This window comes from Anomaloglossus baeobatrachus, chromosome 5 (genome assembly GCF_048569485.1).
Source record: "Anomaloglossus baeobatrachus isolate aAnoBae1 chromosome 5, aAnoBae1.hap1, whole genome shotgun sequence".
Lineage (NCBI taxonomy): Eukaryota > Metazoa > Chordata > Amphibia > Anura > Aromobatidae > Anomaloglossus > Anomaloglossus baeobatrachus.
The window spans coordinates 556,665,334-556,689,348 of NC_134357.1; the positions used below are offsets into that span (position 1 = coordinate 556,665,334).

At 48.8% G+C, this 24,015-nt stretch overlaps 1 protein-coding gene across 1 annotated transcript in view; it reads left to right on the forward strand.

Moving 5' to 3' along the window:
- Positions 1-24,015, forward strand: part of LOC142312311 (uncharacterized) — a 112,990-nt gene that overhangs the window by 12,556 nt on the left and 76,419 nt on the right. Inside the window, exon 4 of the mRNA XM_075351240.1 lies at positions 11,930-12,743. Within this exon, the coding sequence (XP_075207355.1) occupies positions 11,930-12,743 (814 nt within the window). The remainder of the gene's footprint in view (positions 1-11,929; positions 12,744-24,015) is intronic.

The window sequence follows — 24,015 nt, forward strand, 5'->3', positions numbered from 1 at the left end:
CAGCAGCCGGTGGGCGTGTCTATACTGTGCAGGAAAATAAATAAATAATTTAAAAAACCGGCGTGCGGTCCCCCCCAATTTTAATACCAGCCAGATAAAGCCATACGGCTGAATGCTGGTATTCTCAGGATGGGGAGCCCCACGTTATGGGGAGCCCCCCAGCCTAACAATATCAGTCAGCAGCCGCCCAGAATTGCCGCATACATTATATGCGACAGTTCTGGGACTGTACCCGACTCTTCCCGATTTGCCCTGGTGCGTTGGAAAATTGGGGTAATAAGGAGTTATTGGAAGCCCATAGCTGCCAATAAGTCCTAGATTAATCATGTCAGGCGTCTCCCCGAGATACCTTCCATGATTAATCTGTAAATTACAGTAAACACACCCCCCCGAACAATCCTTTATTAGAAAAAAAAACACTAACAAATTGCCTTGTTCACCAATTTAATAAGCCCGAAAAAGCCCTCCATGTCCGGCGTACTCCAGGATGGTCCAGCGTCGCTTCCAGCTGTGCTGCATGAAGGTGACCGGAGCTGCAGAAGACACATCCGCTCCTGTCAGCTCCACGCAGCTAATGAAGGGAATAGCGCGATCAGCTGTATTCAGCGTTGGCCGCGAGTAACCTCGGTGACAGCTCAGCTGATCGCGCGGCTGTCTTCATTAGCTGCGTGGAGCTGACAGGAGCGGATGTGTCTTCTGCAGCTCCAGTCACCTTCATGCAGCACAGCTGGAAGCGACGCTGGACCATCCTGGAGTACGCCGGACATGGAGGGCTTTTTCGGGCTTATTAAATTGGTGAACAAGGCAATTTGTTAGTGTTTTGTTTTTTTTTTTAATAAAGGATTGTTCGGGTGTGTGTGTTTACTGTAATTTACAGATTAATCATGGAAGGTATCTCGGGGAGACGCCTGACATGATTAATCTAGGACTTATTGGCAGCTATGGGCTTCCAATAACTCCTTATTACCCCGATTTGCCAACGCACCAGGGCAAATCGGGAAGAGCCGGGTACAGTCCCAGAACTGTCGCATATAATGTATGCGGCAATTCTGGGCGGCTGCTGACTGATATTGTTAGGCTGGGGGGCTCCTCATAACGTGGGGCTCCCCATCCTGAGAATACCAGCTTTCAGCCGTATGGCTTTATCTGGCTGGTATTAAAATGTGGGGGACCGCACGCCGTTTTTTTAATTATTTATTTATTTTCCTGCACAGTATAGACATGCCCACCGGCTGCTGTGATTGGGTGCAGTGAGACAGCTGTCACTCAGCGTGGGGGGCGTGTCTGACTGCAACCAATCACAGGCGTCTGTGGGTGGGGAAAGCAGGGAATACGAGATTGATTAATGAGCGGCCGGCATATTCAAAGTAATTGTTGCCGCGTATTCTCTGCACAGCTGTTCCTCGCCGCGCTGGTGATCGGGGAGCGATATGAGCCGGGGGAAGAAAAAAACCGAGCGCCAATGTAAGTATGACTGAGAACAGCAGAAAAAAAGGTAAGTATACTGACTTTAATTTAAAAAAACAAAAAATAAGATCGCTAGTGTAAAAACGCACACGCACGAAACGTGCTGAACACGGACATACTCCGTGTGCGGTACGTGCAGGCACGGACCCATAGACTAAAGCGGGTCCGTGCCTGCGTGCTGCCGGCCAAAAAGGGACATGTCGTTCGTGTAGAAAAGCGCACACACGTACTTACCACACGGTCACACGTTCCGTGTGATTTTACCTGTGTGTGCCATCTACCATTGAATAACATGGGTCTCCGTATGTACGTGTCTCCGGTACGTGCAAATACGTACCGCACACGTACAAATTAAACGGATGTGTGTTGCGGGTCTGACAGGAATTGTAGCTAAGGAATCCTCCCTGACAGAAATTTTAACTGAGGAATCCTCCCTGACAGGAATTTTACCTGAGGAATCCTCCCTGACAGGAATTTTACCTGAGGAATCCTCCCTGACAGGAATTTTGCCTGAGGAATCCTCCCTGACAGGAATTTTGCCTGAGGAATCCTGACTGACAGGAATTTTACCTGAGGAATCCTCCCTGACAGGAATTTTACCTGAGGAATCCTCCCTGACAGGAATTTTACCTGAGGAATCCTCCCTGACAGGAATTTTACCTGAGGAATCCTCCCTGACAGGAATTTTACCTGAGGAATCCTCCCTGACCGGAATTTTACTTGAGGAATCCTCCCTGACAGGAATTTTACCTGAGGAATCCTCCCTGACAGGAATTTTACCTGAGGAATCCTCCCTGACAGGAATTTTACTTGAGGAATCCTCCCTGACAGGAATTTTACTTGAGGAATCCTCCCTGACAGGAATTTTACCTGAGGAATCCTCCCTGACAGGAATTTTACTTGAGGAATCCTCCCTGACAGGAATTTTACCTGAGGAATCCTCCCTGACAGGAATTTTACCTGAGAAATCCTCCCTGACAGGAATTTTAACTGAGAAATCCTTCCTGACATGAATTGGAGCAGAGGTCACTGTCTGGATTCACATGGGCTGTTTGCAGACTCCTGCATAGCATTCCATCTGTGGCGGGGAGAGGGGGAAGATATCCCAGGACTCAGTGCACCCGCAACTGCGGTACACTTATGAGGTTTTTTCTGTCCACCGTTGTTGTGCAGGGCTGGAGGGGGGAAGGGGAGTCCATTCCCACCATTTTATTATATTTCCTCATGTTGACATTCTTGTCGGAGTTAAGCCCCGCCCCCTCCAACACGTGATAAGCTACGGCTGCAGTCACATGTTTTATGCCCTGCACAACTACAGTAACAGCTATGACTTCTAATGTGCAGCCTGCACTACCTGCCACACTGAACTACTAGTTACTAGTGTTTCATAGCACCTCTTCCTTCCGTGAGCCGGTGCCACTGTAGCTCCCAACCCCCCTGCCACCACTGCAGCAACCGCTGCCAGCCCAGAGCCTATGGCTCCCAGTCCCCCGGAATGGGCACAGTTCCAAGAACCCGGTGCTGGCTATGCAACATCGTCCTCACACCCCTCGGGGCCCCTGGACAGAACGCAGCCTGATGACACCTCTATAGAGGGTCCTTCTGATAAGAATCAGCCCTCTGCTTCACCGGTTGCAGATCAGAAAAAGGGCATGACCGCCAGGGTTCTTCCTTGGGGGTACACAGATAGGGTTCTTCCACATGTTCCGCGGTCTCTGAGGAGCCGGAGGAAGGGCAATGATGTTTGTACCAGGATGATTCCTTGGTTTCAACCTCCCCGAGCGATCAAGCTGCAATGGACTCCCTTATTGCAGCAATCAACCAAACTCTGCATGTGGAAGATCTCCCATCCACTACTACTGAACCTGCGGTCTCATTTAAAAGGGTGAAGAAACCTCAGAAAGGAAAACATTTTGACGCTGCTTCGGTATCCGTAAACTCATGGAGTCCCGGTACCCCTTTGGCTTAGCTGTCTCTAAGGGCTGGGCCGATCCGGCCTCAGTGGACCCTCACCCGGCTTCCCGCCTGCCTGAAGGACCCTCCTGTCTTTTACTTGATGGATCCTCCTTCAAGGACCCGACAGACAGACAAGTTGAGCAGCTCGATCGCTCCGCCTTGAGGCCGCGGGTCCCTCTCTCCTTCCGTGTGGGTCGCACAGGCACCAGGAATACCAGTTCTCTTCAGACCCTCACAGATGTAACAGTTCACATTGCTGCGGCGACGGAATACCTCATGCAGGCCTCCCTCGACGCTGCTACCTGCGCAGTTTTTGCCGCCTCAAATACCATAGCCATCCATAAGGCCCTCTGGTTCCAATAATGGAGAGCGGACTCTGTCCCTAACAAGCCTCTCACAGTACTCCTTTCCAGACCAATGGTTTTCACGATCGTCTGGACAGGCTCTTTTTCCTGACGCCACGGGAGGAAAAGAGTACCTCCCTCCCTCAACTCTAGCCCAGGACGTTTTTTACTAGACACGTAGGGCCCGACCTCCTCAGCCCTTCCAGAGTCCACCTCGTCCTGGCAGTCGAGACAAAGACCGAAGAGTCTCATCCTCCTCCATCTGGGCTGCCGCCTCAGACCACAAATGGGTGCGACACCCTGTGTCTTCCGGTTACCACATTGAATTCCGGACCCGATTCCCGGGTCGGTGTTTTCTCTCAAACCCCCCCAAAAGGCTCCAAAACACCGCGAGGCCTTCTCCTCAGCAATCCACTCCCTCCAAACGGCGGAGGTGATGGTACCTGTTCCGGACGGTGAGAGGTTCAAGGCCTTCCATTCCAACCTCTTGTGGTCCCCAAAAAAAGGACGAGTCAGTTCGACCCATCCTGGACCTCTAACACCTGAGCAAGCATGTGCACGTAAGGAGATTCAGAATGGAGTTCCTATGGTCCATTATTACCTTTATGGTCGAAGGAGAATTCCTTGCCTCCATAGCTATCAGGGACGCGTACCTGCACATACCCATCACCCCAGCTCACCAAAAGTTCCTCCGCTTTGCGGTTCAGGACTTCTTTTTTCATTTGTAGCCCTACCCTCGGCCCTGCCACAGCACCAAGGGTCTTCACCAAGGTCATGGCGGCCGCCATGAGTGCCCTTCACGCCAGGAGAGTGGCTATTCTGCCTTGCTTGGATGACCTCCTTATCAAGGGCCCAACCAGCGTGCAGATCTCTGTGGGCACCCTATCCCGCTTAGGATGGCTTCTGACTCCTGTCAAATCATCCCCGGTCCCGTCAAAATCCGTCACCTCCCTGGGCATGTCCCTGGACACCCTTCGGGGCTTGATATTTCTTCCCTCAAGACAAGGCGACCGCTCTACAACAGGCGGTACACTGCCTTCTACGTACTCCTCTCGCTCCATACGATTCAGTGTGAGAGTGCTAGGTAGGATAGCGGTGGCTATAGAGGCAGTGCCGCTCGCTTAGCCACACCACTGCCCACTGCAGCTGGCGCTTCTAGCTGCCCTGGAACAAGCGCCCCTTTTTTCCTTGGACGAACTTTTCACCTGACACCTTCAGTGAGGTATGCGCTTTTCTGGTGGCTTCAGCCCTCTTCCATATCGAGAGGGAGATTTTCTCTCCCAAGTGGACTGGCTACTCCTGACCAGGGACGCCAGCCTCTTAGGCTGGGGAGCAGCGTACTGGCTCCACACTGCTTCGGGATGTTGAACGCCCCAGGAGTCTTCCCTTCCCAGAAATCATCCTGAAAATCAGCTCGACCTTTCTCGCGCTCAGGTCGTTCCCCCCCATCTGCTAGCAGGTCGTTTGATTCGGGTCCAATTGGACAATGCAACAGCTGTGGCCTTTGTCAATCGGCAGGGAGGTACCAGCAGCAAGACAGCTTATCTCGAGCTCCCCAGGATCCTCACCTGGGCCGAATCGACGGGGTCTGTGATTTCAGCGGTACACATACCGGGAGTAGAGAACTGGGCGGCGGACCTTCTACGTCGCCATGGCCTGGCCGCCGGAGAGTGGTTTCTCCACCCAGAAGTGTTCCCATACATCTGCACTCGCTGGGGCACACCAGACGTGGATCTAATGGCCTCAAGATTGAACGCAAAGGTACCCGCGTTCTTAGCCAGGTCACGTGATCCACAGTCCATTGGCGCGGATGCTCTAGTCTCCTCCTGAAGTCGCTTCCGTCTACATTACATATTTGCAGCTCTGCCCCTGCTGCCGTGAGTAATCGGGAAGATCAAGGCAGAAGAAGTTCCGGTGATACTAATAGCACCGGACTGGCCCAGGCGCGCCTGGGACGTCGAATTAGTACAATTGCTCATGGCGCCTCTTAACCATCCCAGACCTGGTGACCCAAGAGCCCATTTCCCATTAGAACTTCAGAGCCCTGAAGCTGACGGCCTGGCCATTGAGACCTAGACTTTAACAAGAGCGAGATTCTCTCCCGCGGTCATCTCCACCATGATCAGTGCCCGAAAGCCGGCCTTCATCCTGTATTTACCACCGTACATGGAAAACTTTCCCTTTTTGATTTTTTTTTTTTTGCAGTCAGGTTGCAAAAGGGGTTGGCCCTCAGCTCCCTTAAGGGGCAGGTTTCATCTCTCTCAATATTCTATCAATGCCGTCTAGCTTGCAATCCGCAAGTCAAGACCTTCCTCCAGGGCGTTTCCCATCTAGTTCCCCCGTACAAACGGTCGCTGGAGCCATGGGACCTCAATCTCGTTTTGGACGGTCTCCAGAGGTCCCCCTTTGAACCTCTTAAGGAATCTTCTCTTGCTCTTCTTCTCTCCTGGAAGATAACATTCTTAGTGGCGATTACGTCCATCAGACAAGTTTTGGAACTGGCAGCACTCTCTTGCCGCGAACCCTTTCTGATCTTTCACAAGGATAAGGTGGTTCTACGCCCCTTCCAGATTTTCTTCTGAAGGTTACTTCTCCGTTTCATTTGAACGAGGACATAGTTCTACCTTCCTTTTGTCCACACCCAGTCCATATGGTGGATAAGTCTCTACGTTCGCTAGACCTTGTGAGGGTTTTCATATATTATGTATCCAGGACAGTCTCTTTAGAAACATGGACTCCTTGTTCGTCATTCCTGAAAGGCCTAAGAAAGGACAGGCAGCTTCATAGGCAATGCTGGTTCGCTGGATTCGCTCTACGATCCAGGAGGTCTACCGCTTGCAACTCAAGCACATTCCTAGTGGGCTGCGGACACATTCCACGCGACCAGTTTGCGCCTCTTGGGCCATTAGGCATCAGGCTTCAGTGGAACAGAGGTGTAAGGCTGCGACCTGGTCTTGCCTACATACTGTTTGAGAGCATTACCAAGTCCATACCCAGGCTGAGGCTGAGGCGAACCTAGGTAGGAAAATTCTGAAAACGACAGTGGAGCACCTATCTCAGTAGGCACTCCTGGCTATCCGGGACTGGTTCCTAGTCCTTGGGTTGCGTTGTTTATTGTTTACCCACCCAGGGACTGCTTTAGGACGTCCCATGGTCCTGTGACCCCCAATGAGGCGTCAGAGAAAAACGGATTTTTGTGTACTCACCGTAAAATCATTTTCTCTTAGTCATCATTGGGGGACACAGTACCCACCCTGTTGGGCCTTAATTTTTTGTTTCTCAATACTTTTTTGTTAGGAGTATTCACTCACATTTGTTGTTACTTGTTCTCCTACTGCTTGTGTACTAAAACTGAAGTAGCCTGGCTGAGCCAGGGGGTGTATACTGCAGGGGAGGAGCTAACATCTTTGCATCTACTTAGTGTCCTCCTATGGATAAGCAGCATAACACCCATGGTCCGGTGTCCCCCAATTATGGCTAAGAGAAAACGATTTTACGGTGAGTACACAAAAATCTGGTTTTTCACCAGCTTGAAAATAAAATTCTGGAACACCCACACCCAAACACAATAGTAGGAGGAGATTTTAATTCAGTGGCCTCCGTACAGGAGGATAGAAAATTCTCGGGGGGAAATCCTAAATATCACCGTAGTCAAGATAGGGTCATGGGCCCTCTGTTGATGTTTACAGCTCTAAAAGACGCCTGGAGATGCTTGCATCCCCAGGATAGAGAGTATACTTATTACTCGCACGCAAACAATTCATGGTCCTGTATTGACTACTTTCTCATCTCTGGAGGGCTGATGCGCAATCTGGAGGCAGTGGAGGTGGGAAACTTAGTAATATCGGACCATGCACCGGTGGTGATTGATTTGACAGATGCTTTCCCCATAGGCTCAGACTATCTTTGGAGATATCCAACCTTCCTTTATGAAAACGAGGAGTTCTCACAGAGACTGAAAGAGTGGTGGTCCGAGTTTGTGGATCACAATAAACAACATCGAGATACTCCGATGCTATTGTGGGACACGGCAAAAGCGGTCCTAAGGGGCAAAATAATAGGTTATGTTTCCTCAATGAGGAAGAAAATTCAGACCAAATTTATTGAAACTTCCTTTAAGTTGAGACAGGCTTATACATCCTTTCAGGAAAACCCAGACAAAGCCCATAGGGATGTTTGGTTGCTGGAGCAGGGGTCTTTCAACAGGTGGGCAGTAAGGAGGGAGCAAATATTTAAAACCGCACAGGAGGCGACCCTTCATCGATTTGGGAATAAGACGGGTAAATTGATGGCCAATCTGGTAAAAATTAGAGGGACCCTGCAAGGACCTATGCAAATGAGGGATCGCACAGGTGAGGTACACAATAATCCTGGGAGGATAATCGAAATATTGGGGGCATATTACAAGGAATTATACACAGGGGACATACAAGTCACAATTCCAGATAACAATATTTTGACTAAAGTGACCCTTCCTGGGATCACAGAGGAACAACGTACTTTTTTGAACGCTAAAATTTCAGGGGAAGAGTTAGTTGGCACTCTCAAACGTATGCAGAACAACAAAGCGCCAGGGCCAGACGGGTTCACGGCTGAATTTTACAAGACGATGGTAGATGAGACCTCTCCTATATTGGTACAAATATACAACAAGGTCCTGGAGGGTGAAGCGTCATTTCGCAATAGTAACCTTGCCTATATAAAATTAATTCCGAAACAGGGTAAGGATTCGCTATCCCCAGGCTCTTACCGGCCAATTTCACTCATTAATTTGGACATAAAGTTACTCTCAAAAATAATGGCTAACCGCTTAACCGTAATCCTGCCCCATTTAATATCCCCAGCTCAAGCAGGTTTCATTAAAAATAGATCAGCGACGCAAAATATTTGTAAAGTCTTATTGGCCCTTGATAGGGTGAGCTCTAAGGATCTGGTCAAAGAGACTCCAGCGTTATTAACAATAGATGCCGAGAAGGCCTTCGATAATGTGGAGTGGCCTTGGCTCTATAGAGTTTTAGACCCAATGCTATTCTCGGGGTCTTTCTACAATGTGATACGTGATATTTATACAAATCCTAGAGCACAGGTTTATATTCCAGGTTTCCTCCCGACTCCCTTTCAGTTGCATAGGGGGACTAGGCAGGGCTGTCCCCTTTCACCACTTCTCTTCAACCTGGCTTTGGCGCCTCTGGCGAGGCTGTTAACTGACCATCACACTTTTCAAGGGATCCTCATAAATAAGATGCGAATACAGGCGACACTCTTTGCCAACGATGTACTGTTGTTTCTCTCTGATCCTAAAACTCGGTACCACTTATATTAGATATATTGCGAGAATACAGGAGCTACTCAGGCTTTAAAATGAACCCAACTAAATGTGAATTGCTGTACCTGGGCAATGGGAAGGCCCATTGGCAGAAGGTGGCCAGTGTGAGCATATTTCTATAGCAAGATCATACATCACATATCTGGGCATTAGAATTGGTAAGGGGCCGACTTCTTTATATAACCTAAACTTCCCACCTCTTATAAATCAAATAGTTCAGGACCTCCAGAGATGGCAGGACCTCCCGTTGAACATCATGGGCAGAGCACAATTCAATAAGATGATGTCCATGTCTAAGTTGATGTATCATATCCAAACTCTACCTTTGCTCTTGAGACATAAGGATGTTGAACTACTTAATAGAAGTTTCTCGAGGTTTGTGTGGAGGAGGGAAACGAGCTCGCATTGGTATAAGGAAGCTGACTGCATCAAAGGATAATGGGGGATTAAACCTACCAAATGTTAGGGGTTAAAGTCTGGCCTGTTTGTCCAGGTATTGGATGGATTGGATTCATGGCTCACAGAAACACGTGTCCCTTGGAGTTGAGAGAGATTATGCGTTTCCATGGGATTTAAAGGCCCTTCTTCACACCAATCAAGCTAAACTAGCCCAAAAAATTAAGCAGTCTTCTCTGTTTAAGGATACGATAGCAGCATGGAGGGCAGTGAGGAAGCATTACAAGTTGGCATATAAAATTTCTAAATATCTACCCCTATGGGATAATCCAGGGTTCAGCCAGGGAATTAGCAATAAGCTATTTGAAGAATGGAGGCGGAAAGGTATACAGAGGGTCTCTCATCTTTTTCATCCTTCTGAGCCAAGATGGCTGGGAAGGGAAGAATTTGTAGACAATTATGGGTTGAATCCTAACCAAATAATCCTGTATGATCAGGTGAAGCATAAGGTTATGGCTCAATTGCAAGACATATCATGTCAGAGGTATCACTTAATACATTTGACGGCCTGGTCAAGTTGGCACAAACGTCCTCGTCAATTTCATCTCTATATGGGGCAATGCGAAACCAGTTGACTGGCTATCAGCCAGAGAGTTTCTTTAAGCCATGGGAAAAGCAACTAGGGGACCCCGACATTGGAACAAAGATCAGGGAGGGGTGGAGGGCCCTACGAAAGGCAAAACTGAATGAACAGTGGCGGGAGACTCAGTATAAAGTGATGCATCGGGCAATCTATGCATTCAATTTGCCCAGAAAGCTTGAGAACCCTGAGAGGATTACTCATTGTCCGAAATGCAATTTAGAAGCAACGGATCTCTACCATGGATTGTGGCTGTGTCCCCACCTTGAGCCACTGTGGGCCCAAGTATCAAAGTGTGTGGCTAAACTCTGGGACATCAAACTCCTTCTCTCCCCTACTCTGGTTCTGTTCCATGCGTGGGAGGGGGTGAGCGTCGATGGGAGGAGGAGTAAACATCCCCCTTCACTACTACATGTAATCATACTTGCAACAAAGAGGATGATACTGAAATATTGGTTGGAGTCAAAAGTACCCTCGTTCGAAGAAGTAATAATCCATATAAAACGGCTGATGGAGTTAGAGAGCCTTGATGCTGGAAGGAAGTCGGGACGATTGGGTAGTCACTTCAAAAAGTGGAGGGAGTTTATTATAACCTACTTCAATTCGGAAGAAATAGAATGCTTAATGTCCCCATTTAAGGAGACTGCGTGGTATCATTCTGAGAAGTTAGGTGGTACACTCGGAGGATTGGAGGTGGAGGTTGAAGGTGACTAGGTGGTAGTGGGTTTGGGTAGTGGGTGGTTCGGGGGGGGAGGAATAGGAGAGTTTAACAGGATGGTTGCAAATTTATTCATATAGCTAGTTATAATGGTTTCCGTGAGGTATTAAAGATTCTGAGTCTTACTGTGAATACTGTAAACATTGATTAGATGTTGTAGTACTGAATTGTAAATGGAGCGATATACAATTTTCTTGTCATTTTTCTGATAATTTTGTTGATATTATTTTTTTTTTCTATATAATGATTTATTTGCTTTTGAAAATAAATAAAAATTATAATTTTAAAAAAAAGAAAATAGCCTTTATCAAAAAAACTAGGTCTAAGTTTACTGGGTCACAGAGTGTGGGCACCCATAGGAGTCTGTATAATAACCGGTAAGGCTGGTAAAGCTGGGAATCTGCATATAAATAGAGGCAAAACACCTTACGTGATACAAGGAATACAACCAGGGCTGTGCTCCAGTGTGGTGCGCTGGAGCACGGCCCTGCTTGTATTCTTTGTATCACGTAAGGTGTTTTGCCTCTATATGCCGACCTAATTTTCTTGATAAAGGCTATTTAATGCCAAAAACGTTTATGAAATGATGAAGGTTACAACTTGATATTTTGCAAATGGGTGAAGAATTATAAAAATAATTTTTGGACCACCATATCTGTGTCTTTCTCGTTTGGGTGTGCCAGAGCTACGCTTTTCAGTATCGTCTCTTTTTCTCTGAGCACCCCTCTAATTGACAGTGAGCAAGATAATCCATTTATAAATTTACTGATGTAGTTAGGAAATGCATAAATAACTAAATTGTTCACATTCTGAAACATGAACATAAGAAGATGCTGACTCCAACAGTGAATTGGAAACCTGCTAGAGCCTATCCTGGTGGTCTGATATCATTATCTAGTGATCCTTGGTCTGTTGTCTTCGGTGAGAATATAAAATATTTTGTCACCAATATTTTAGTTAATAGTCAAATTTTGTAACATGACTTTGAATGTTAATTGACATTTTATATAATTAAAAAAAAAGAATCTATTTCCAAGGTTATATATTGTTAAAAAAAGTGATAAAAGTGTTATTCTTGGCAGGTGACTGTATTAAGCGACTTCTGACATCTTCCGATTTTCAATCATATGATGTTGGTGTGCCACAAGACACATACGAAGAACATCTCGTTATCCCTGGTGTATCCTCAGTGCTTCACAGCAAAGATCTATCATCTGATCCTATTAAACAGGTCCTATCTTCTGATTCATCACAGTTTATTAAGGAAAATAGTCACCAAAGGGATGTGAGAACTACCATAGGAAAGAAGACCTTTTCATGTTCAGAATGTGGGAAATATTTTAATTATCAATCACACCTTATTGTACATAAGAGAACTCACACAGGAGAAAAGGCAAATCCATGTCCAGAATGTGAGAAATGTTTTCCAAAAAAATCAGAACTTGTCAGACATCAGAAAATTCATACAATGGAAAAGCCATTTGTATGTTTAGACTGTGGAAAGTGTTTTAACCAGAAATCTAATATGGTTATACATCAGAGAACTCACACAGGGGAGAAGCCATTTTCATGTTTAGAATGTGGGAAAGCTTTTAGTCATATATCAAATCTTGTTACACATCAGAGAGTTCACACAGATGAGAAGCCATATTCATGTTCAGAGTGTGGGAAAGATTTTAATCAGATATCACACCTTGTTAAACATCAGAGAACTCACACAGGGGAGAAGCCATATTCATGTTCAGAATGTGGGAAAGCTTTTAGTCACATATCAAATCTTGTTACGCATGAGAGAATTCACACAGGGGAGAAGCCATATTCATGTTCAGAGTGTGGGAAAGCTTTTAATCAACTATCAAGCCTTCATAAACATCAGAGAACTCACACAAGGGAGAAGCCACATTCATACTCAGACTATGAGAAAAGTTTTGTGTGTAAATAACATTAGGTTAAACATCAAAATAGTCACATGGGGAAGAAGCCGTATGTATGTTAAAATTGTATGAAATGCTTTTGTTTCAAAACAACTCTTGTTAAACATCAAAGAGCTCACATAGGTGAGAAGCCATTTTGCATACCAAGAATGTGGGAAATGATTAAAATTAATTTTTTTTTAATCAGAAATTGACTTTTTACTAAACTTATCCATGTGACTGGTATCCTATACTGGTCTCACCCTTGTGGATTAATAATACTGGGCAATAACCTAGATAATGAATGGTAGGCATGTGAGTGGCTGCTTCCTCTGCCATTATCATAGGGCTGCTGCATTCGGCAGTGCATTTATTAATGTTGGTAAATACGGCTGCTTTTTTCCCCCCTGTGTTTTGAACACTGACTGAGCTCTGCTATGTTTATGTAAAGCCTCATTCAGACACCCATGCATCACAAACATCTGTATGAGGCTTTACACTGAGATAGAAAAGTTCCGTAAGGGTGCTTTCACACATCTGGATTTTTGCTCTGCGGCACAATACGGCGTTCTGCAGAAAAACCGCCACCGGCTTTTGTAACGCCGGTGGCGGTTTTTTTTTGCATAGACTTACATTAGTGCCGTATTGTGCCGCAGGGGCTTGCGTTCGGTCCGGTTTTGGCCGCATGCGGCAGATTTAGCCGATGCGGCGGCCGGATCGAACGTCCCCTGCAACGTTTTTTGCTCCGGCAAAAAACACCGCATCGCGCCGCATCCGGCCGCTGCGGCGCATTTTTCAATGCATACCTATGGAGGCCGGATGCGGCGCGATGCGGAAAAAACCGCATCCGGTCGCCGCATGCGGTTTTTTCCACTGCGCATGCTCAGTAGCATGCCGCAACCGGAAAAAACCGGACGGGCCGCATGTAAAAACTTATGCAAAGGATGCGGTGTTTTCGCCGCATCCGTTGCATAGTTTTCACAGCCGGATTGAGCCGCAGGGCTCAAACCGGATGTGTGAAAGTAGCCTTAGTGTGCAGAGTGCAGTAAAAAGAAAGTTAAAAAAAAAAAATCAACATCAGCTCACAGTCAATGTATCTAATCATATGATGTGAGCTACATTCCGTTGAGCCATGCATCCCCACCTATATTGTGAGATACAGATTGTGAAGCCATATATCTAATCATATGGTGTGATTGCTGTGCTGTTTATCAACTGCTATTATGTGAGATACAGTCTGTATCTGATCTTATTATCTAAGATTCAGTCCATATATTTAATCCTATCACATGTGATACAGTCTAAAGGCCCCGTCACACTAAGCAACATCGCTAGCAACATCGCTGCTAACGAACAACTTTTGTGACGTAGCAGCGATGTTGCTAGTGATGTTGCTGTGTGTGACATCCAGCAACAACCTGGCCCCTGCTGTGAGGTCGTTGGTTGTTGCTGAATGTCCTGGGCCATTTTTTAGTTGTTGCTCTCCCGCTGTGAAGCACAGATCGCTGTGTGTGACAGCAAGACAGCAACAACTAAATGTGCAGGCAGCAGGAGCCGGCTTCTGCGGAGGCTGGTAACCACAGTAAACATCGGGTAACCAAGAAGCCCTGTCCTTGGTTACCCGATATTTACCTACTTTACCAGCCTCCGCCGCTCTCACTGTCAGTGCCGGCTCCTGCTCCTTGCACGTGTAGCAGAGTACACATCGGGTAATTAACCCGATGTGTACTGTAGCTAGGAGAGCAGGGAGCCAGCGCTAAGCAGTGTGCGCTGCTCCCTGCTCTCTGCACGTGTAGCTACAGCACACATCGGGTAATTAACCCCATAACCCCATGTGTGCTGTAACTAGGAGAGCAGGGAGCCAGCGCTAAGCGGTGTGCGCTGCTCCCTGCTCTCTGCACGTGTAGCTGCGTGCGCTGGTAACCAAGGTAAATATCGGGTTGGTTACCCGATATTTACCTTAGTTACCAAGCGCAGCATCTTCCATGCGGCGTTGGGGGTTGGTCACTGGTTGCTGGTGAGCTCACCAGCAACTCGTGTAGCGACGCTCCAGCGATCCCTGCCAGGTCAGGTTGCTGGTGGGATCACTGGAGCGTCGCAGTGTGACATCTCACCAGCAACCTCCTAGCAACTTACCAGCGATCCCTATCGTTGTTGGGATCGCTGGTAAGTTGTTTAGTGTGACTGGACCTTAAGTTGTGTATCTAATCCTATTATACAGGGGCATAACGACCGAGGTCGCAAAGATCTCACCGGGCCCAACAGGGTTAGGAGCCTGACGCCCGCCCTGCAGAGAAGCAGCTGGTTCCTCTCTGTGAGAGAGAGGCTGTGCTGTTCAGTGGCAGACCACACGACCGCTATGGTTTTCGTGAGTCAGTGGGCCTGGTGTCAGTGGCGGCACCAGGCCCCCCTTGCCCGTCATCGCACACAGCAATGATTAAGGATGGAGCGGATTTCTTGCTCCATACTTCCTCATTCACCCCTTGTGCCTGCTCACGACGTCTCTGCCGATGGGCCCTGGAACCAGCAAGAGGCAGATGCTATGCTTTCCTGCAGCTTTCAGCTCTGCTCAGTGTTCTGCAGGACACTCTGAAGCTCCCCTAACAGTGCGGGGGAGAAGATGCTGGGGATTTACCCACTAAGGAGAGGTTGGTGTCTGCAGCCAAAGAGGAATTGATTCCTAAAGTTGTGTGTGGAGCTGATTTCTGCAGGAGTGAAGGGCAGAGCTGAGTTGGCAGCAGGAAGATGGAGGCCGCACAGCTCCACATCCAGAGCAGGAGAAATTCCACGGGTCATCAGCAACTTATGAAGAAACAGAGAAGTGAGTATATACTTATTAGATCTGGCTGTTTGTTTTTACATATGTACCTATGTTGCTTGTACTGTATAATTGTGCATGTGTCTGTGTGTATATCTAGTGTATGTGAATGTATATATGATGTGTGCATGTGCATACAGTATATGTATCTCTGTGCATAAATAGTATGTGTATATGTGCCTGTGTGTGTATATATAGTATGTGTGTGTCTGTGTATATATAGTACGTGTATGTGACTGTTTGTAATATGTATAATATATTACAATTGTATGTGGAAGTGCAGACTACAAAAATATAGGTGGGAAAGAGTTTGAGCAGAAGTAAAATCAGTCCCTACCCCCATGCTTCAACCATCCTTAGACAAAGAAACCATGTGCTATTCTGGCAGTGGCCATTTTGTTAGTAAACCATGTGCTGTGGTGGCCTTACTAAATAAATAATACATATTTCCATTTGTGGATGACGTGAATAATCCTTGTGGCAACACAGCCTTTGAAATTGTGCCTGGCTGCAGGGGGAGGGTTTAAACTTTTCAAACCTGTAGAGCAGGATTTTTACTGAAGGAAGGGGTGCTTCACACACAGCGAGCTCGCTGCCGAGATCGCTGTTGAGTCACGCTTTTTGTGACGCAGCAGTGACCTCATTAGCGATCTTGCTGTGTGTGACACTGAGTAGCGATCTGGCCCCTGCTGCGAGATCGCTGCTCGTTACACACAGCCCTGGTTCGTTTTCTTCAAAGGCGCTCTCCCGCTGTGACACACAGATCGCTGTGTGTGACAGCGAGAGAGCGACAAATGAAGCGAGCAGAGAGCAGGAGCCGGCGTCTGACAGCTGAGGTAAGCTGTATCCAAGATAAACATCGGGTAACCAAGGTTTCCCGATATTTACCTTAGTTACCAGCCTCCGCAGCTCTCACGCTGCCTGTGCTGCCGGCTCCGGCTCTCTGCACATGTAGCTGCATTACACATCGGGTTAATTAACCCGATGTGTACTGTAGCTAGGAGAGCAAGGAGCTAGCGCTAAACAGTGTGCGCGGCTCCCTGCTCTCTGCACATGTAGCTGCATTACACATCGGGTTAATTAACCCGATGTGTACTGTAGCTAGGAGAGCAAAGCTAAGCGGTGTGCGCTGGTAACTAATGTAAACATCGGGTAACCATACCCGATGTTTACCTTAGTTACCAGTGTCCGCAGCTTCCAGACGCCGGCTCCGTGCAAGCGCAGCGTCGCTTGCACGTCGCTGCTGGCTGGGGGCTGGTCACTGGTCGCTGGTGAGATCTGCCTGTTTGACAGCTCACCAGCGACCATGTAGCGATGCAGCAGCGATCCTGACCAGGTCAGATCGCTGGTCGGATCGCTGCTGCATCGCTAAAGTGTGAAGGCACCCGAAGGGATACTCCTATCTATTGTTTGTTATCTAAAGGCCAACTGTGTATAGGAGTCTGTTGATTCAGATAGTTTTCTATGAAAAATCAACATTTTATTGTGATTTTGCTTGGAAAAATCATTTTTATTTCATTGTTCTAGTTCTGTCTTTCTCCCTTCATTGACATAAAGAAGTTATAGTATACATTATTACAGAGATGCCGACAATTCTCTAATGATGTCCTCAATTCGGCAAGTGTGGACGTCTCTGTGTCCAGAGGTTGTGTTGTGTTAGGTATAATAGTAATAATCTGTATTAATAATATAGTTTATTAATAATTCTAATTTAGTTCAAGGTATGTGGATGATTCTGTTTTTTTGATATTTGATGTCTTGAATCATCTATTTTCTTTTTGTAGAAAGAAAGATTGTAATGCAGATTTCTTCAGCGCTCTATTGGGAGACCCAGACGATTGGGGTATAGCTACTGCCTCCGGAGGCCACACAAAGCACTACACTAAAAAGTGCAAGGCCCCTCCCCTTCTGGCTATACCCCCCCGTGGTATCACGGGTTCTCCAGTTTTCAAGCTTTGTGCGAAGGAGGTCAGACATCCACGCATAGCTCCACTGTTTAGTCAGCAGTAGCTGCTGACTATTTCGGATGGAAGAAAAGAGGGCCCATATAGGGCCCCCAGCATGCTCCCTTCTCACCCGTTGATGGTGTTGTAAGGTTGAGGTACCTATTGCTGGTACGGAGGCTGGAGCCCACATGCTGCTTTCCTTCCACATCCCCCTGAGGGGCTCTGAGGAAGTGGGATCCTGCCGGCCTCAAAGCTCTGACGCCGGGCTCCATCCACAGACCCATTTGAACCTGCTGGATACGGAGCTGGAGTACCGTTCAGGGACATGGCCCTGCACCATTACAGGTACTCTGTGTCCCCGTACACACAGGCACAGCACACTCCAGACTTGCTGGGTGTGCTAGTGCGCCGGGGACAGTAAAGGGTTACAGTCACTGCAGCTTTGCTGAGTGACTTTGTGTATTGGGAACTACCGCGCCGGACGCTCCGGGAGCGGCGGCGCGGCTGGGACTTGTAGTTCGCCGGGGACTGGGCGCCGACCGCGCTTTTACGGCGGCGGCGCTTATAAATCCAGTCCCCGGCTTCTGCGGCCTAGTGCCGCTTCGTTCCCGCCCCCTCCCTGTCACTCAGGGAAGGGGACAGACGCTGAGCAATCAGCAGCGCCGAGGGCTGGAGCCTTATTTACATGCTCCAGCCCTCTCACTGCACACTGTCGGACGCCGGATTCCCGCTCTGACTTGGGGCACGCCCACGGCCCGCCCCTCCTCACACGAGCTGGGGAAGAAGCCGGCAGCCATTACTGCAGTCCGAGCTCGGACTTTCGGCAACCAGGCAGGACGGTGGCGACCATACACCCGCTTATAGGCGGGCGGTAAGCGGCACACATAGTGCTGACCCCAATATATACTGCAGTGTGTACATGTGTATTTTAACTGCATAGGTCGCTATATGCCCGCTTGGAGAGCGACACATCAGCAGCAGGAAAGCAGGTGTGCTAAGGCACAGGCTTTCTAGGCTGCTTGTATTGCACGTACTGAAGTGTTCATTTGTGTTTATGCTTGTATGCTATACACTGCACTGTACAGTCGCTAGTCTTAGCTATATTCTCCTGGAATGGCTAGACTACAGCAGCAGAAAACCAAGGGTGCTGGGGCACAGGTTTTTTTCTATGCTGCTTGTATTGCATGGGCTGCAGTGTGCATTTGTACTTGTGCTTGTATGCTATACATTGCACTGTATGGTCACTCTTCTGGGCTATATTCCCCTAGATGACTAGTCTACAGCAGCAGAAGAGCAGAGGTGCCAGGGCACAGGCTTCTATGCTGCTTGTATTGCTTGTGCTGCAGTGTTCATTTGTACTTTATGCTTGTATGCTATACATTGCACTGTACGGTCACCAATCTTGGCTATATACTTCTAGATGGCTAGTCGGCAGCGGCAAAAAAGCAACACAGATTTTCAGTGCTGTTTTTACTACATGGGATGCTGTTCATGACACCGTCCCATTGTGTGCATGCTCCCCTGTAGCACTTCGTCTGCCGGGGTCTCTAGCACTTCGTCTGCCGGGGTCTCTACTAGTCGTGGCCAAAGAAACCACCTGTCATCCCTGTCCAAGGACAGGGACGGAGTTGCAGTTTCGACAGATATATTGTCATAAGATAGAGACTTGCAGTCCAGACAGGCCATGGGCAATCTTCCTGACCAACCTCATTTGGAACGGGGGGGTCCCAGGAGGACTCTCTGTATGATAAGGCAGCTCTCCAGGACTTTGATCCTGACATCGCTATCAATCCGGATACACCGGATGGTAACGCCATACGGAATGATCCTATAGCGTCCATCAATGGAAGGTTGGATCTTTCTCCCTCAGCTCCCCCAGTGGAGGAGTCAGCTTCACAGCAGGAGAAGTCCCTTTTCAGTATCTCAAACGGATATTGAGTATTTTTCTGGCCACGCTGACTTCAGAGAAGCAGTCCAGAAACACCACGCTTACCAGATAAGCGTCTTCTCCAAACGTTTTTAAGATACACGTTATCCCTTTTCCCCTGACGTGGTCAAGCGCTGGACCCAGGGTCCAAAGGTGGATTCTCCAATCTCCAGGCTTGCGTCTAGAGCCATAGTTGCACTGGAGATGGGGCTTCACTTAAAGATGCCATTCACAGACAGATGGACTCTGGTTGAAATCTGTCTAGGAGGCTATCGGCGTGTCGGTTGCTCCGGCATTCACAGCCGTATAGGCAACCTAACCTTTTCAGCTGTTCTTGCGCAGCTGGCCTTGAGCACATGTACATCTGTACCGCAGAGGCGTCCGTAACTCCGCAATGTCTGCACTGCGACTTACCCTATTAATGCTGTCCTAAAAGTACAGTCGAGGTTTCGGTCCTTCCCAAGCTCGGGCAGGTCCCAATTGTCCTCGTGCAAAAGGGCTACAAAACCTCAGACGGGCTCAGATTCCGGCCGGGCTCAATCACGCCCAAGGAAGGCAGCCGGAGGAACCGCTACCAAGGCGGTCTCCTCATGACTCTCAGCTCTCTCTCTCTCCGCATCCGCGGTTGATGGCAGACTCCCCCGCCTTTGGCGACATTTAGCTGCCACAGGTCACAGACCGGTGGGTGACGGACATTGTGCTCACGTGCACAGGACAGTGTTCTGTTCTCGTCCTCCGACTCCATTCTTCAGAACGGCCCCACCTCCCCACCGAGCAGATGCCCTGCTGCAGGCGGTGGACGCTCTAAGAGCAGAAGGAGTGGTGATCCCTGTCCCCCCTCAGGAACGAGGGCGAGGGTTTGTACTCCAATCTCTTTGTGGCTCCAAAAAAGGACGGCTCCTTCCGTCCTGTTCTGGACCTAAAACTGCTCAATAAGCATGCGAACGCCAGGCGGTTCCGGATGGAATCCCTCCGATCCGTCATTACCTCAATGTCTCGAGGAGACTTCCTTGCCTCAACAGACATCAAAGATGCCTATCTCCACGTGCCAATTGCTACGGAGCACCAACGTTTTCTACGTTTTGTGATAGGAGACGACCATCTTCAGTTCGTAGCTCTGCCATTCGGTCTGGCGACAGCCCCACGGGTGTTCACCAAGGTCATGGCAGCAGTGGTAGCAGTCTTGCACTCTCAGGGACACCCGGTGATCCCTTACTTGGACGATCTACTCGTCAAAGCACCCTCCCTCGAGGCATGACAACGCAGCCTGAATGTTACGCTGGAGACTCTCCAGACTTTCGGGTGGATCATCAATTTGGCAAGGTCAAATCGGTCACCGACTCAATCACTAACGTATCTCGGCATGGAGTTCACACTCTATCAGCGATAGTGAAGCTTCCGCTGAACAAGCAGCGTTCACTGCAAACAGAGGTGCAGTCTTTCCTTCAAGGCCAGTCGCACCCCTTAAGGCGCCTCATGCACTTCCTAGGGAAGATGGTAGCAGCCATGGAGGCAGTTCCCTTTGCGCAGTTTCATCTGCGCCAACTGCAAGGGGACATTCTCCGCCAATGGGACGGGCAGTCAACCTCCCTGGACAGGAAAGTCTCCCTTTCCCAGACGGCCAAGGACTCTCTGCAATGGTGGCTTATTCCCACCTCATTGTCACAGTGAAGATCCTTCCTACCCCCATCCTGGGCAGTGGTCACGACAGATACGAGTCTGTCAGGGTGGGGAGCAGTTTGTCTCCGCCACAGGGCTCAGGGGACGTGGACTCAGCAGGAGTCCACCCTTCAGATCAATGTTCTGGAAATCGGGGCAGGGTATCTTACCCTACTAGCTTTCCAGCAGTGGCTAGAAAGAGAGCAGATCCGAATCCAGTCGGACAACTCCACAGCGGTGGCATACATCAACCACCAAGGAGGGACGCGCAGTCGGCAAGCCTTCCAGGAAGTCCGGCGAATCCTCATGTGGGTGGAGGACACAGCATCCACCATATCCGCAGTTCACATCCCGGGCGTAGAAAACTGGGAAGCAGACTTCCTCAGTCGCCAGGGTATGGACGCAGGGGAATGGTCCCTTCACCCGGACGTGTTTCAGGAAATCTGTCGCCGCTGGGGGGTGCCGGACGTCGACCTAATGGCGTCTCGGCACAACAACAAGGTCCCGGCATTTATGGCACGATCGCGCGATCACAGAGCTCTGGCGGCAGACGCCTTAGTGCAAGATTGGTCGCAGTTCCGGCTCACATATGTGTTTCCACCTCTGGCACTCTTGCCCAGAGTACTGCGCAAAAAATCAGATCCGATTGCAGCCGCGTCATACTCGTCGCCCCAGACTGGCCGAGGAGATCGTGGTACCCGGATCTGTGGCATCTCACGGTCGGCCAACCGTGGGCACTACCAGACCGACCAGACTTACTGTCCCAAGGACCGTTTTGCCATCGGAATTCTGCGGCCCTGAACCTGACTGTGTGGCCATTGAGTCCTGGATCCTAGCGTCTTCAGGATTATCCCAAGGGGTCGTTGCCACCATGAAACAGGCTAGGAAGTCCACCTCTGCTAAGATCTACCACAGAACGTGGAAGATTTTCTTAACCTGGTGCTCGGCTCAGGGAGTGTCTCCCTGGCCATTTGCATTGCCTACTTTTCTTTCCTTCCTGCAATCGGGGTTAGAAAAGGGCTTGTCGCTCGGCTTCCTTAAGGGGGAAGTCTCGGCACTATCCGTGTTTTTTCAGAAGCGTCTAGCACGTCTTTCTAAGGTGCGCACGTCCCTACAGGGGGTCTGTCATATCGTACCCCCGTACAAGCGGCCGTTAGATCCATGGGATCTCAACAGGGTATTAGTTGCTCTCCAGAAGCCGCCTTTCGAGCCTCTGAAGGAAGTTTCCTTTCTCGCCTGTCACAGAAGGTGGCGTTTCTCGTGGCGATCACATCGCTTCGGCGAGTGTCTGAGCTGGCAGCTCTGTCATCCAAGGCTCCCTTCCTGGTGTTCCACCAGGACAAGGTAGTGCTGCGCCCCATTCCGGAGTTTCTCCCTAAGGACGTATCCTCATTTCATCTTAATCAGGATATATCCTTGCCTTCCTTTTGTCCTCATCCGGTTCACCGGTATGAAAAGGACTTACGTTTGTTAGATCTGGTGAGAGCACTCAGACTCTACATTTCCCGCACGGCGCCCATGCGCCGTTCCGATGCACTTTTTGTCCTTGTCGCTGGTCCGCGCAAGGGGTTGCAGGCTTCTAAAGCCACCCTGGCTCGATGGATCAAAGAACCAATTCTAGAGGCCTACCGTTCTGCGGGGCTTCCGGTTCCTTCAGGGCTAAAAGCCCACTCAACCAGAGCCGTGGGTGCGTCCTGGGCATTACGACACCAGGCTTCGGCTCAACAAGTGTACCAGGCAGCTACCTGGTCCAGTCTGCACACTTTCACCAAGCATTATCAGGTGCATACCTATGCTTCGGCGGATGCCAGCTTAGGTAGAAGAGTCCTGCAGGCGGCAGTGACACCCCCGTAGGGGAGGGCTGTTTTGCAGCCCTAACATGAGGTATTTCTTTACCCACCCAGGGACAGCTTTTGGACGTCCCAATCGTCTGGGTCTCCCAATAGAGCGCTGAAGAAGGGAATTTTGTTACTTACCGTAAATTCCTTTTCTTCTAGCTCTTATTGGGAGACCCAGCACCCGCCCTGTTGTCCTTCGGGATGTTTTTGTTGTTTGCGGGTACACATGTTGTTCATGTTGAACGGTTTTTCAGTTCTCCGATGTTACTCGGAGTTAATTTGTTTAAACCAGTTATTGGCTTTCCTCCTTCTTGCTTTGGCACTAAAACTGGAGAACCCGTGATACCACGGGGGGGTATAGCCAGAAGGGGAGGGGCCTTGCACTTTTTAGTGTAGTGCTTTGTGTGGCCTCCGGAGGCAGTAGCTATACCCCAATCGTCTGGGTCTCCCAATAAGAGCTAGAAGAAAAGGAATTTACGGTAAGTAACAAAATTCCCTTCTTCTGTGGTCCAAGCGAAGGTTAAAAAGCCATTGAAATGGTCTTCCATTATAAGGTTACACATAACACAATATTTATGGTGTTCCCAGTTAGGTACAATCTAGATACAAAGTAACTTTTATGGTTAAATGTAGAACTCCAATGCCACACATTTATCACTCACTCACACACTCCAGTGCCACCAGTTATGCTTTGGATAATGGATTCAAAAAGGGGGATGTAAAATGTCAGCCACCTATTTCTGCAGCACTGAGGCCAATCAGTGCTGCACAGATCAGAGGGGAGCATTGTCTCTTAAAGTCACAGTGTAATTCAGGGACTGATCACTACATGTCTACAATATGTGTGTAAAAGAGCCGCTTGTGTACGATGTCTATGGAGCAGAGCCGCGTGTGTATGACGTGTATGAAGTGGAGTCACACGTGTATGACGTGTTATGGAGCGGAGCCACATGTGTATGAAGCGGAGCCGCATTTACGACATGTATGTTGCAGAGCTGTGTTTGTACAATTTGTATGAAGCAGAGCCGCGTGTGTATGACATGTATGGCGCAGAGCCGCGTATTAGA